Genomic DNA, 15,823 nt, shown 5'->3' with positions numbered 1-15,823 from the left:
CAAAATAAGAACCACCACAAGTAGGGCCTCCTGAATCTTGCTCTCCAATTTAACTCCAGTCTTGCCTATTACTAGAACTCTAGTTATGGGACTCAGCAAGAATAACAAAATGCAAAGGAATAACTTGCTGGAGCAATCTTTGTTTTCAACTGCTTTTATCCCTACTCTGGGTCAGCCAACCCATTGTGTACATTCTTGTGATCTCCCTTTAAGGGTAAACACAATTTGTTTATTTTAAATTCCTCTGCACACCTCTCATTCTTTTTTGTAACCTAAAATAGGGATTCATTTGTTTCTCTTTATATAGCTAGAGGCATGAGTTCTCTGTTCATTTCATCTGATGTCAGACCCAAATTTCTGAACAATTTCCCCATTTATAACTCTTTATTTCACTTCCAAAAGGGAAAGATGGTGTGCCTTCCAAACCTAAAACTTTTCTCACACCTGATGTGCCCCAGACCAAACCTGGTAAATTAATCTTTGTTTTGTATATATTCATTCAGCAATTTTGCTTTTTATCTGTTCTGGCATAGCTTGGAACACACTGTTCTTTTTCCTAAAAATATGGTGCAGTTTTCAAAGTAGTGTAAAATAAGTAATCTGCATCTTGTAGTCCACACAATTGCAATATGGGAGCCCCCCATCCATGGATCCCGTATCTGTGGATTCGCATATCCGTGGATGTGGATGAATTCCCCACCCTCACCCCCCCCCCCAGAGGCGAGGGGACATGCACTCCCTTTGTCTCCAGAAGTCTTCTGAGCCTGGCAAAGGCCACACGTGTTCTCCTGTGGCCTCTGCCAGGCTCAGAATGACTGAAAATAGCAAAAAACAAACAAACAACACGCCTCTTCAAGTTTCTCTGTGAAAATCAGGCGTGACTTTTTAATGCCTTATAAGGCATTATAAGCACTTGTGGTTTTTTGATGTTTCTCTAGCAAGATATATTTGCTCCTTGATATTTGCTCAGTGACGTTTGTTAACTGAGAGATATTTCTTCATTGAGAATTGATGGATGGTGATACAACTAGAACACACTTCACATGGTGTGAGCTGGAAATGCTTAAAAAGCATTAACAATGTCAGTTCCGGTTTTCAGGGAGAAACAGGAAGTAGCTTTTTTTGCTCTTTTCAGTCATTCTAAGCCTGGCAGAGGCCGCCAGCTGGCAGAAGTGGGGGGTGTCCACCGTATTCATGGATTCACATAACTGTGGGGGGTTCCGTAATGGAACACCTGCAGATACGGGGGCATGCTTGTATATCTTTATTATTTATGTTCAGTAACTGAAATGAGAAGACAAACCAGCACTTTTCAGACATTTTTAATTAACTCATAATTGTTTATTATTAGTTTCTTATATATGTTACTACTTCTAAAATTGACTACATAAAATTGAATTGTCGAAATAAGCTAGACATAGAGGACACACATGGTTTAATCATTGTTCTACATGATGCAGGCTAACACTTCCGCCTGCTACTTTGTGTGTGAGTAGAAGTTTTATATTTTGGTCCTTGTTGCAACAAGACAGGATATGAAAATGGGATTCATCACAGCAAATTCTAGCTTGTCCTAAACAAGGGGCGAGACATTTAAAACTTCCCCTACTTGTGCATGAATTGAAGAAAGGAAACATGTGAATCTGAGCCTTGTGAATGTCACAACAAATCATAATTGAACTGTGGTTCTCTGTGATATTTGAATTGAATAGTTTATCTGTTTGACCACATTTTTAAACCAATTATTTATTTTATCATATTATGATGGAAAATGCCAGCCTACAACCCAATCCTATCCACGCGTTCCTGGGAGTAAGCCCCATGGACTCAAATGGGACTTACTTCTGAGTAGACATGCATAGGATTGGGCTGCTAGTGTGTCAGCCAGTTCAAGAGATTGGTCTTTTTTCTAACTTGAGCACTTAGGGTCTGTTGATGTTTCTATAATTAGCTGAAGATGTTTGCTCAGTGGCTGTTGTTAGCTGAGATATGTTTCTTCATTGAGTACTGATGGATAGTGATACTAAACTGGAACACATGCCACATGATGTGGGCTGGAAAAGCAACTAAATTACTGTACAATCAGCAAAAAGTATGAGTTTTACAGCTTATTGGAAGAAGGAGCTTTGGCAGAAGCTTCACGTAGATGCAGTTTGTTTTGCTTATTGTGGGAGGTGCTCCTTTATAGACTTGCATTGACTGTCTGGGGTGCTGGCAAGCTTCCTTGTGTTCGGTGTGCATATTTGTAAATACACAGATATTAAAAGAAATATAATATGTTTTCAACACTCATAAGGAAGTGGATCATGTAGTTGCTTTCCTTAGACCAGAGTTTCTCAAACTTTGAGGGAGCTTTACTCCCTCAGTAAGTTCTTGCGGGGGAGGGGCTTGGGCAGCGACGCGATCCCCAGGATCGTGCCGCTAAGGGGGCCGAGGGGGGTGCTTCGCACTCACGTTATGCAGACAGGGCTGCAGCAGGCTGCAGGAGGTGCAGGGAGCCCCATGCAGCCCTCCGCAGCCCTCCCTAAGGCTTGAAACCTGCAATTGAAGCGGGCACAAAGCACTTCCGTTTTGCGCCCACTTCTATTGCAGGTTCCAAGCCTTGGGGAGCGCTGTGGAGGGCTGCGTAGGGCTTCCCGCACCTCCTGTAGCCTGATGCAGCCCTACACCATGCCAAGTAAGTCACAAGCACCCCCCCTCACCCCCCCTTAGTGGTGCGATCCTGGGGATCACGATGCTGCCCCCTTCCCCTGCCCCTTAAAGGGACGGGGGAAGAGTTACATGAACTGGTGGGTCATGACCCACCAGTTTGAGAACCACAGACTGTCTTCTTGAATTTCCCCCATTTTCTTAAGCATGAAATAATATTGTATATTCATCCCTTTATGCAGGCACCACTTCATAATTTTTTGCACTAAAGCAGTTGGTGAACCTTCTTGTGCCTTGAATATAACTTGTGCTCATTACTTGAAGGTAGTCAAATAAAGTTAGCATGTTGAAAACCAATAACAGATGCAGAAAATTCATTTTATGCTTCATTATTATTTATAAGATTGTTACTTCGTATTTGTGTTTTTTTCATATTATTGTTGCAGATACAGACATGGTTACCTTTAGCACTGAACAACCAAGGACAATAGGTAAAAAGAATTAATCCTAGATTACCATACTTTTCCCCTTTCAACTTGCAAATAATCAAAATTAAAAATCCTTTCTCTATTATGCCTTCATATTTTATAATCTATTTTCTTTCCTTATTCTTTGCGTAATTTTAGCTTGGCATTCAGGATTCTTGGCTGTTGATGTCTCTACTGAAGGGCAACAGAATCACTAAAATCGTTCTGATACCGTTTGGTCTGAAAAAGGGCTACACGAGACATAAATGCAAAATAAAACTGACATAAGAATTAAGGAGGTTTGTGGAGCACTGAAAATCATAGCTCAGGAATCATTGGGTTACATCCTGAGGTTTCCTTACTATGGAGGAAAGAGTCCCTCCTCCAGAAAAGGAAGCAGCTTCTTCCTCTGAAGGAAGAAACCCTTTGTGAAAAGAAGTGCTTTTAGAAACAGGACTGCGTTTTTTATAATATTTGACATTTTTACTCATTATATATTGTTTCTTAGTTTAAGTATGGCATTGTTTCTTTGTAATTGTTACATTTCTCTTTTGTTGTGAATCATATCCTGCTGATTACAAAAAAGATACAAGTCAAATTTATTCATTCATTTAAATTTCATTCATTCATAAAACCGATTTTTTTGGGCCCCTGAAAATGTGTAAAATATACAAAGTAGCCCTCATATTGAAGTTTGGAAACGCCTATTTTAACCCTATGGGCAGTTCTTCCTGGAGGGTTTTGTCTCTTGTGTAGGCTCCTCTGTGCACATCACTCACCCTTTTTTCTCTTGGGCTGGAAAATTCCATCTTGGCTTGCTTCTTTCAGGGGAGGTACACAGAGACCCTCTCATCTGTTTGGGCTCTGCTGCTTCTCTTTTTCCACAGCCTTGAATTCTGATAAGATTGTTGCTTACCAGAGTCATCTAATTTGTTCCTTTGCTCAGTCAAACCCCTTGTTAAAAAAATAAGTCTGTTTCTGTTAGACTTTTCCTTCAGCATTTAATACTTTTTCTAGCTAGCCAGCCTGCAGTTCACACTCCTTTCATACCATATTGGTCCAACATGCGGCCTGTGGACCATGTGCAGCCTATGAGGCTCTTTTTGGCAGCCCCCAAAAGCCCAGCCACAGCCTCCCGCACCGCCTCCTCTGCTTCAGAAGCTTTTCTTTCTCCCTGCCACACAGTTCCAGCTTCTCCTTTGCAGAAGGAGATGCAGGAATGGTGCAGCAAGGAGATTGAAAAGGCCCGCTACAGCCACCACCACAGCTTGCGTTCTGAGATTGCAGAATGCAGAAGTAATTGGCGGTGATGTCGTCATGTCACTGCCAGTTACTGCCAGGTCAGCACAGCCAGGGGTTAAGCAAGGGTAATGTGCCACCCAACCCCAGGCTGCAGAAAGTTGGACTGTTTCATACCCTTTTGTTTCATCTAATTCCTATGTTGTAAATATAGCAGCATTCCGAAATAGGAGATAGGAAAAGGGAAGTAAGAAGGAGGTATTGATACTCACTAACAGCCCAATCCTTTCCTTTCCTCCAACCTAGCATGCAGCCATGCCAAAACAGGCTGTTCTGCATGCTATAGTGGGGGCCCAATCAGGAGGCTTGGGAGGGGAAAGGGGAAAGTATTTCTTCCCAGTTGCCAGTGGGAACCTCTCAATTGCCAATGGGTCTCCTCAGACCTGCACCATCTCTTTAGCTGGCACAAGTCTGAGGACACAAAGGGACATGTTGGCTGGCTCCGGAGAGGATAGCTTCCAGAGCAAGTCACCCAGTGGCATCAGGTGCCACTACCTCCACCATGCCACTGGACCTCCCGCAATCCACCCCAATCTTCCCAACCCCCACCAGTCCGTACCACCCTGTGGACTTATTGACATCTGCAGGGCTCCTCTTCACCATCACCATGCTCCCCACCATCTGTGGCAGTGCCCAGAAGTGCTGCTTCATGCACTTCCAGAGCAAATTTCATGATGCCATGAAGTGTCAACCACTGCATGTTTGGATTGCTCTGTAAGTCTAGCAGTCAGCAGTCAATAGATATTGCATTAGAGTAGTGGTTCCCAAACTGTGGGTCAGGACCCACTGGTGGTTCACGGCCTGATTCTGTGTGGGTTGCCAAAGGGTGATGGAACTGATTGTGTCAACTGATTGCCTCAAGCCCTGAGGCCGTTCAAAAATCAGATACTGTAGCTGCTAATTACCCTGCAAAGTGCTCAGCTCCTGCAGTTTGCAAGCATGTGTAAATATAAAGGAGATAAATATTTGAGAGCCCTGTTTCTGGTTATTACTTATAAACAATTAAAATATTATTTCTTTCTAGATCCCCTTTTTAAAAAGTCAAGTAAACCTAAATGATAGAGTGTTGTATAAAAAAAGTGGTTCCTGGTGCTAAAAGGTTTAGGAACCACTACATTAGAGCATAATAAAAATATGTGTATCATAGCAAAGCATCGTGACAACCCCAAGTTCCTTCCTGATATTGTAATAGGTTAAGAAAAGTCACTTATAAAAGCTGCCAGGCTTGAAATTAGCAGTTTAAAATGGTATCTGGAAGTTGCCTTTCAAAATGGCAGCAGTCTGGCTCTGACACTATTGGCTTCTCATTTATAATAGTTTTTTGCATTTCTGTTGTAGAAGTGATGGTGGCTGGTATCTTCTCTGAGTTAAAATACCATAATAAAGTGACTCATGTTCAATTTCTTTCAGCAACTAAAGGAGCACGCCGGGTGCCTGCCAAGCCAAAAACATCTCCAATTCCTGGTATGACGACGACCAAACCTAGTAAGTGGTTCGGTATTTTCAGTTTCTGCACAATACTGAAGAATTGAATATTGAATAATTGAATAATAACCTCCTTCACTGAATTATTTCAAATACGTAGGCACATCTTACATATATTTGGATGAAAGTCTTCAGTAATATATTAATAGATGGAAAACAGAGCAAAGATTTCTCCTTTTTTAATTTATAGCTTTACATGGGGCTAACACAGTCAGGAAATTAGAGGGCAGGTCCTCTCATGGATTGAGACCTGGTTGAAGACCAGGAAATAGAGAGTGGGTGTCAATGGGCAATTTTCACAATGGAGAGAGGTGAAAAGCGGTGTGCCCCAAGGATCTGTCCTGGGACCAGTGCTCTTCAACCTCTTCATAAATGACTTGGAGACAGGGGTGAGCAGTGAGGTGGCAAAGTTTGCAGATGACACCAAACTTTTCCGAGTGGTGAAGACCAGAAGTGATTGTGAGGAGCTCCAGAAGGATCTCTCCAGACTGGCAGAATGGGCAGCAAAATGGCAGGTGCGCTTCAATGTCAGTAATGTAAGGTCATGCACATTGGGGCAAAAAATCAAAACTTTAGATATAGGCTGATGGGTTCTGAGCTATCTGTGACAGATCAGGAGAGAGATCTTGGGGTGGTGGTGGACAGGTCGATGAAAGTGTCGACCCAATGTGTGGCGGCAGTGAAGAAGGCCAATTCTATGCTTGGGATCATTAGAAAAGCAATCATTAGAAAAGTAACCCCTGCTAATTGGGTAAGAGGCACTTTTTCAAGTGGGTGCTCCTTTTTTTAGCAGGGGGAGAGTAACTGGCCCACCTCACCCCAGCATTGTCTGTTCTAGTGGCTGTCTGCTGGTATTCCTTGGCATCTTTTTAGATTGTGAGCCCTTTTGGGACAGGGAGCCATTTAGTTATTTGATTTTTCTCTGTAAACCGCTTTGTGAACGTTCAGTTGAAAAGCGGTATATAAATACTATTAATTAATTATTAATTAGTATTATTAATTAGTATTAATTAATTAGTATTAATTAATTGGAAAAGGTATTGAGAACAAAACGGCTAATATTATAATGCCGTTGTACAAATCTATGGTAAGGCCACACCTGGAGTATTGTGTCAGTTCTGGTTGCCACATCTCAAAAAGGACATGGTGGAAATGGAAAAGGTGCAAAAGAGGGCGACTAAGATAATTACTGGGCTGGGGCACCTTCCTTATGAGGAAAGGCTATGGCGTTTGGGCCTCTTCAGCCTAGAAAAGAGACACCTAAGGGGAGACATGATTGAGACATAAAAAATTATGCATGGGAAGGATAAAGTGGATAGAAAGATGCTCTTTACACTCTTGCATAACACCAGAACCAGGAGACGTCCACTAAAATTGAGTGTTGGGAGGGTTAGGACAGACAAAAGAAAATATTTCTTTATTCAGCATATGGTCAGTCTGTGGAAATCCTTGCCGCAGGATGTGGTGACGGCATCTGACCTGGATGCCTTTAAAAGGGGTTTGGACAAGTTTCTGGAGGAAAAATCCATTACGGGTTACAAGCCATGATGTGTATGTGCAACCTCCTGATTTTAGAAATGGGCTATGTCAGAATGCCAGATGCAATGGAGGACACCAGGATGTACGTCTCTTGTTATCTAGTGTGCTCTCTGGGGCATTTGGTGGGCTGCTGTGAGATACAGGAAGCTGGACTAGATGGGCCTATGGCCTGATCCAGTGGGGCTGTTCTTATGTTCTTAAACAAACCCCTTCCTGAATACAAATAAAACATATGCACTTATGTATTTAAAATTTCTTTCTAAAATTCCTGTTTGATATACTTGACTAGTAAAAAATAAAAGCAAGTTGTATCTTTGCTGATTCACACTGTTATTTAGCATATAAAACAAACATACTAGTTGAATATACAAGAAAATTATGAATCACTGCTTAACTACCAGAAGAATGTTTTCCTTTTCTTATCATATATTTGCATGTGTCAAAGGCATTTTTTTCTTAATGCCATATGTAAAATATATTTTTATGTGTAATGCGTTGTACCTTTCCCTTTTTTGAATTCACATAGCAATGTTTATTTTTATTTATTATTCATATTTTTATACTACCCTTTCTCCAAGGAGCTCAGGGTTCATGTACTCCAAGGAGTACATGACCTTTCTCCTTCTTTTCTCCTCACAACAACCCTGTGAGGTAGGTGAGGCTGAAAGATAGTGACTAGCTCAAGGTCACCCAGGGAGCATCAGGGCTAAGCAGGGATTCCAACCTGAATCTGCAGGTCTAAGTGCAACTCCCAGACAACTACATGTTGGCTCTCATGTTCTACTTCTAAGAGGTAGACTTTGCCATTAACCCAACATTACAAGCTTTCATATGACTAAAAGCCCAATCCTGGGCCACCTTGGGTGCAGGGCTGCAGCATCGCCAAAAATGGCTGCTGCCGCGTCCTGCACACCCCAGGCAGCCATCAGCGGCTCCACAGGAGAAGGGGACTTTCGTCCCCTTCCCCCAGGTAAATGGAGTAGCCCTGCAATGGGCCTACTCGATTCAGCACTCCACTGGTCCCACCTCCCTTCCTGCCCCTGGCATGCTTCCCGCCTCCCTGTAACACCTCCTCCCTGCCCTCTCCCCACCTGCCTCCCCAGAACGCCTCCTCCCTGCCTCCTCATGCCTTCACTTACCTCTCTGCTGTTTGGCGGTCCACACGACTGCCAAGTGGCGGAGCTCAAGCACTGGCTGGTGCTGGGCTACCACTGGTGCTCGCCCGGCGCTAGGGCCCGCAAACATGCCTTACAGCACGTTTGCAACAGTGTGCACTGGTGGTAAGCCGAGCTCAGGACTGGGCTCTACAACATGTAATCTGTTCATATGCATGTTTACAGGTGTGCTCAAATTACAGCCATTGGGAAGTAGCTAGTTCTCTTATCTTGAATTCCTGAACAATTGTTTAGTAATATCCCATTGTAAAAGAATACTTAAAGACCACCTCCAGCTTGTGTTTTTATTAATATTAAACAGTTTGGGAAAGGTATGTTTGCTCACTGATTCCTTCATGGAGTTTTCCCAAAATGTTGAAAATGCAAGGAAATAAATCACAGGCAATGTGTTAGGGAATGTCTGCGCAACCGTTCTGAGGAATATTAAACATAACTAGATCTGTTGCTTGCAATTTGATTGTATTCGCCAATCACGTGGCAACTGGAGACCATCTCCTCATGAGCAGATGCACTGGAGAGGATGCAGCCAGGTACACCACCCTGAGCTTCTTGGAGTAAGCACGGTATATACAAGTGAACACAACAAAATAGTTTGCCGTTTCATACAAAAGGCTGTAATTCTTATTTCAAAGCTATGGAGAGGAAGAGGCAGTTCCTGAAATTGCTCATTGCAGAGAATGGGTTACCGTGTTTCATGTGAAGCAGCATATCTGAGCTGGTCTTTTCTCATATGAATTCTTGGCAGGGAAGTTCACATGCTGATCTTACTTTATGTGGCCAGCTGCAGCCCTCCTTTTCAAGCAGGGCCACTTAAGAGGAAAGGTACAGCCTTCCCCATTTCTCCAGTGGATTCTTAGGCTGCTCCTGGCCACATGAAGTGGCAGCAGGCCAAAGACTTTCCCTACACACAAGCAAAAGTAGCGCAAGAACTTACTGAGATAAGGAGGGACAAACACAAAAGAGATTGTACCTTGTCCCAGGAAAAATAGACTCTTGTAAACACAGTTTAGGACTATAATTTGATGCACACCTGGGAGTGAGTTCCATTGAACTCCGTGGGGTTTGCTTCTGAGCAGAAATAAATAGGATTGTGCTGCAAGTCTTGTTGCTTCCTTTCAGGTCCAAAAGGCAGCCGTCGTGTTCCATCCAAGCCTAAAACATCACCAAGTCCACATATACCACAAACAAAACCAGGTAAATACTTCTACTAATTATTTCTTTTATATTGGGATACATAATCTGTATTGCTCAACTTCCTTTCTTACTAATCAGTAGGTTGTTTACATAGCAATATGCATTGTTTTTTCTCCTCTATCAAAGAATAGCTAAACTTGCTGCTTGGAGTTTTAACCTAGTCTGAATGTCATCAAGGTCATTCCCAGCCCAAGGCCATCTTTTTTCCTTCCAGTTACAGTTGGACCTTGATATCCCTGGGGGATTCATTCCATGACCCTCTCCCCCAAGGATACAGAAACCCACAGCTAAGCAATTCCACGGATTGGGTCTAGTAGGACCTCCGGACTTGACCAGGGGTGTTCTGAGACCTGAAGAGGCCACGTGCAGTCTTTGTTTTACTTAGAAGGAAGCCCATTGTGTTAATTAAGACCTAGGCTGTAATCCTATCATACTCGCCAGAAACAAGCACCTCTATTCATAATTCAGAGTCTGAATTCCAGATCAAGAGTATGCAATAGGGTTAAGAATATTCTCCAGTTTCTTAAATTTAATCAGATCCTATAGTACTTAATTTTCTAAATTGCAGCTTAAATATCTATTAAGATAGCAAATTTGCACTATGTGTAAATGTGGTTTCACTTATAGAGATGATCAGCACATCAGCACTTATCAAGAGATCAGCACATATAGAGATTGCAGGCAAACATTTCAGCAAACCTAATTTACAGGCTTACTGACTAACAATTCACCCGTATATGTTTGATTGTTTTTGCAATCATTCTGATGTTTTGTCATCCAGGGCTTAATTTGATTTAAAGCTCAGCTCTAAAACATGTTTTCTGTGAGCGAATTTAGAGTTTGTGGGGTCTAGGAGCTCTGGAACCTTTCAAAAATTAAATATTGTTAAACAGATGACATGGGAAGCAGATCTTTATGGGACTATCTAATACTGAAGAGTTGAGTTGTTATAATTCTCCTTTTCTACTGATAGATTACTTGGAGCCCAATCCTATGCAGGTCTACTCAGAAGAAAGTCCCATTAGAATCAATGAGGCTTATTCCCCAGGAAAGTATGGATAAGATTGGGCTGTCAAATGGGATGTGACAGAGTGCTGTATTTATACCTACTGGTATATTAAAACATTTCTTTTTCAACATATTTGTCTTTTAAAAGATCATTTTAGAAATGATTTTTTGCCGAGGGTTGAAGTATAATAGAACTGATTTACATTCTGTGACAACTGGAATTCTAAATAGTGTCACTTTTTTGCACTATATAGTAGTCAAAAGAAGACAGCTCATGAGAGTTCTTAAAAAGAAACATTTGTTTAATAGACCAATCCTAACCTGCACTGGCACAGCAGGGCCGCATGGCGTCTACTGTATCCAGTGCAGCTTAGGAACAGGCTGGAGGACTCCTCGGGTAAGGAGATTTTTCTCCCCTTATCCTTACACCCAGCCTGCCCGATAGGGCTACTTGGATCAGCTTCAGTTATTTAACTAGGTGAAAGACCCAGCAGCTCTATGTAGGGCATTCAGGCCCTGGAGGGAGGATAGGGTACAGCAGAGGCATGCTTTGTCAATCCCGCCCTCCTCCTGGGCCTGAGCTGTTCCTGTTCCACCCTTCCCTGCCAGAAATGCCCGCTCCCTGCCTCCGTTCCACCCTCCTGCCTCCTCTCCACCATCCAGCGCTTCTTACCTCCATCAGCAGTCAATCTTCTGAATGCAGCATTGACAGGCTGGCACTATTCCCTGCTCTCCGGGTGCCACAAATATGCTCTCTGGCATGTTTGCAACACCCTTGGCTGGTGCTGGGTCAAAGACAAGCTTAGGATTTCGCAGTCAATTCATTAAACATATGAGAGTGTTTATTCACTGTGGCTATTGGCTGTCTAAAAAGCAATGCTAACAAGCAACAGCTATCAAAATACAATTGTGGGAATAAACTGTGACCTCTAGAACTAAACTCTCCCCTCTATGTGAACAACTAATGTGATCCCCATTGACATGAGGGCGTAGGATGTAGTGCAATCTTGCATTCATAGTGTGGTAAAGGTTCCAAGGATATAGATCTTAAAACTAAGCATATCAGAGCATTGTTCATGTATTGTTGTGGACCTTCAAGCAGCATATCATGACTTCAATACTCAGGTTTCCTAATCCCAACTGATCTTATTAAAACCAGTGAAACCTATCTAGAATACATAATTTGAAAATTTCAAGCTGTCAGCCCTATCCCATGATGGTGAACTCATTCATGGCTCTTCAGTGTTTATGAGCAAATACAATTTGAGTGCCAGTGTCCATTGTCATAAAGGGTCTGCTTTTTAAAGAAAAAAAAAAGTCAAAGATTCCCTTGTGCAAATGCAAACTGCTTTTGTAAGCCTAATGGCCCAATCTGTATCTGGAATTAGTTACATCAGTGTAAGGTCCTTTACTGCTGTTGCAAAAGGTGACATGCTGTATCACAGAGCCAGGCTGCTGCTGCGAGTTACCACAGCTCTTCGTCAGTGGATCCTCCATGTCCTTCAGTGCTGATATGTCAATGCAGGGAATGGGAGAGAGGCTGGGTTATGGCAAAATGGGGTGGGGAGGGAGAAGAACAGGGTGAAACGTGGCCTGGAGGGGGGTGGTATTGACAGCGGTTTCACCACCAATATCCTATCCCCTTTTCCAGGCCCAGATTCGCCTTCCCAGGTCCAGTTGAGCTTGTGTCAGCTAAATCATTGGCTCAGGTCCGACCCATTCAGGCAGCAGAGGTTTACCCCTAGGTAAGGGAACAAATGTTCCCTTACCCAGGGGAGACTGCTGGAACTGCCCCCCCCCCCCAGGATGCAGCATGCGCTCTGGTGGAACAACTGTATTGGTGGAGGAGGGAAAGGACAAGATTGGGCAGTGTTAACTTTGGGTAGCACCTTCACTCCTTATAGAATACTAATCATTCTGTCTATGTGTTTTCATATTTTTATGTCACAAAAGCATACTTGTTTCATAAGTAAATTTTAGGGCATGTGCTTCTTTTCCTTCACGCAGTTGTGAAGAATAGCTTGTTAGTCCCTCAATTAAAATCATTTTCTCAGATACATCATTTTGTTTTGCCTTCTGAGTTCTTTCTAAGGCTTGATTTTGGAGATATCATTTGGTCATTTCCTCATCCAGCTCCAGTCATCACAGGAAAACCTTGCTTCTATTTGCATTACTTATTCTCATTCACATTTGTTTTCATTATAAGATATATGTAATATACTGCCTCAATCAATTTACTTTCTTACAAATATATTTAAATTAGGGCTGCAATATTTAATTCATTAATTCAGCTGTTCTAAAACTCCTTGCAAGTTTGAGAACTGAAGCAAGTGTGTGCAGGGGGGAAGTGGAGAGGCTAAGGCAGTAACCCAATCCTCAGGATCATGCTGCTACCAGGGACAGGAGAAATTTTTTTACCTACCTACAGCTAGTATAGGAGTCCTGGGGAGTCTGGGGAGCCCTCTGTGGGGCTCCCTGCCAGAGGTGTCACCAGAGTTTGCATCACTTGGTGCAGGAGGCTAGCGTGTCACCCGCATGATGGACTTCCTCCCATGCTGTGGGTGGGGCAATGCCCTGGCTGGTGGACATGGTGATGCACCATTGCCCCACCCCCCTCTGGATTTTTTGCTATAACCTTTGATAGAATAGAGATATTTCAACATGGTTTGTTACATTGCATTCTGCATGAAATTGTGCATTGAATGATGCAGTATTATTTGACAGTATTTTATTTGACAGTATTATTTGAAAATAACAAAATTTAAAAAATTTGGACCAGTAGTGGTGTCATCCCCCCCCCCATGCACATCAGCCAGTGTGGCCCGTACCCTCCTAGCAACACCACTGCTCTCCACACCTCCAAATATCTAAGGAAAGCAAAAAAAACAGAACTTCCTTTTTTGTTGCAAAACCAGAACTGCCCGTTTTTCTCCTATTTATAGATGTTTGGAGGGGTGGTGGGTCCTGCAAAGGGCTCACCAGATCCCCCAGGCACCCCCTGGATTCCACTGCTGGCTACAAGTAGGTTTAAAAAAAACTTTCCACCCCGGCAGCAGTGCATTCTTGGAGATCACATCTTTCCCTTTCTCCCACCCCTTAAGGGGCCGGAGGCCAGGCTTCTCAGGCTGGGATGTCATGACCTCCAGTTTGAGAACTTATGCATTAATCAGTTAGATTTACTGGTTAAAAGCCTTTTGGTAAAAAGGTAACCCTGATTTATCAGGCAACTCATTTTTTAAAAAGCTAATTATTTTTATATAATTACTTAAAACCTAGCGAAGGCAAGTGACTGTAGCAGATTACGATCTCACAGATTGAAAAGAATCCTTCTAAAATGTTGTTTCCTGTGCTACATATGTACCTAATTTAAAAGGCATGTTTTCTCCAAGAGAATTGTTTTATTCAGATGCAAATGTGTGCAGATAATGAATTCAATTTTTTGATTAAAACTCGTATAATTAACAAATATTTGCTAATCACATGACAGCTCTAATATAAATGTATAGCTTCTTTTCCTTATCTGCATTGCAAAAATGTAGTTTTTTCCTCTCTGATCTCTTTCTTAATGCCATTACTGACAAAGCTGCCTTTCTGTTTATGTCTGAACACGCGTTTGTACTTATCCACATGTTTCTTTATTTGCTGATGACATGTTGTGCACTGTGTGTATTGTCCATTGGATGACAAATTCCTCTTCCAGGAAAATTTTGAAAATTATTATAATCTAGTTTTTTTCAGCTCCAAAGAAAACACAGTGTTCTTTCCAAATCTAAAACATCTTCTGAGCACAGACACATCACAGGCTGGTCCTGGTAAATGACGTTGTGTATCATCATCCTAATAGCCCTACTGCAGTATTGTTTGGAGACTTTTATTTTAATTACATCTTTATAAAGAAGCAAATATTTGCCCTAAAGGATAAACGTTGAACTGCTTGGGAGCAGTGATCCCAATACTATCAAATTCAACATATTGTTAGTGAAAAATTACCTAGCAAGTCCAATACACTAGCATTTAATGTCAGGGGAGGAGAATTCTGAAAAACGATGGGTAGAAGAAAGCAGAAATGAAGACTTGGGTGGACCAGTCCTTGCAAATCCTTGGGGATTATTTGGAAACATTTATTAATGGCTCAGATATTGGGTTCAAAGAAAACATATGCCTCGGATTAAAAAAACGAATCCCAAAAAAATGCCAATACTGTATAGTTAAATAGGAGGTTCCTGCAAGCTGTAAAATGCCAGAGGAGTTCCATTAAATAGGGAAAGTCTTGCCTAAATGAAGACACATTGGAAAACAAAATAAAAGTTGACAATAAGGCAATTATTGTTTTAAAAATCTTATAAGCAGGAACTAATGAGCAAAAGTTAGAAAGATTACCATTATATCTGCAGCTCATGAAATGGTTCACTGGTGGGAACTGCCAGCTGCTGCCAGGTGATTGAGGGCTAAAGGGAAAGTCCATCCTTTCCAGTAAACATTGAAATATGGCAGGGAGTAGTTCAGTTAACACCATGAAAGTATACAGTTATCAGCTATATTACAACTGCCTGGTGCAGGAGTGGACTGCTGTGGCTTAGCAATCTCATGCTTGCAAGTGCTCATTGAAACATCAGCTGCCTCTACCTCCTGATGGTTACTGGTAAAGAAAGACTTTTTTCACATTTTTCACATGTTTATACCACCCTCCCTCCAAGGAGCTCAGAGTTGTGAACATGGTTTCTCCCCTCCTTTTGTTCTCACAGCAACCCTGTGAGGTAGGTGAGGCTGAGAGATAGTGACTGGCCCAGGGTCACTCAGCTCATGGCTAAGAGGGAATTTGAATCAAGATCTTCTAGGTCTATCCAACTCCCAAACCACTACAGCATCCTGGCTTTCCTCCCTCCTATTACTGTCTTCTCACAGTAGTGGCAACAGATTCTCACCAGCAGACTACCTCCTCGACCACTGCTGGACCAACAGATGGCAGAGGTATTAAAGGTCTGCTGAAAGAAGGCAGGAAATAGC

At 42.3% G+C, this 15,823-nt stretch overlaps 1 protein-coding gene across 1 annotated transcript in view; it reads left to right on the top strand.

Moving 5' to 3' along the window:
• ABI3BP (ABI family member 3 binding protein) overlaps window positions 1–15,823 on the top strand; it is a 186,417-nt gene that overhangs the window by 122,965 nt on the left and 47,629 nt on the right. Inside the window, exons 26-29 of the mRNA XM_066621268.1 lie at window positions 403–468; window positions 3,096–3,140; window positions 5,826–5,900; window positions 9,734–9,808. Coding sequence (XP_066477365.1) covers window positions 403–468; window positions 3,096–3,140; window positions 5,826–5,900; window positions 9,734–9,808 — 261 coding nt within the window. The remainder of the gene's footprint in view (window positions 1–402; window positions 469–3,095; window positions 3,141–5,825; window positions 5,901–9,733; window positions 9,809–15,823) is intronic.

Source organism: Tiliqua scincoides, chromosome 3, assembly GCF_035046505.1.
Source record: "Tiliqua scincoides isolate rTilSci1 chromosome 3, rTilSci1.hap2, whole genome shotgun sequence".
Taxonomy (NCBI): Eukaryota; Metazoa; Chordata; class Lepidosauria; order Squamata; family Scincidae; genus Tiliqua; species Tiliqua scincoides.
This window is presented reverse-complemented; position numbering and strand designations above follow the sequence as displayed.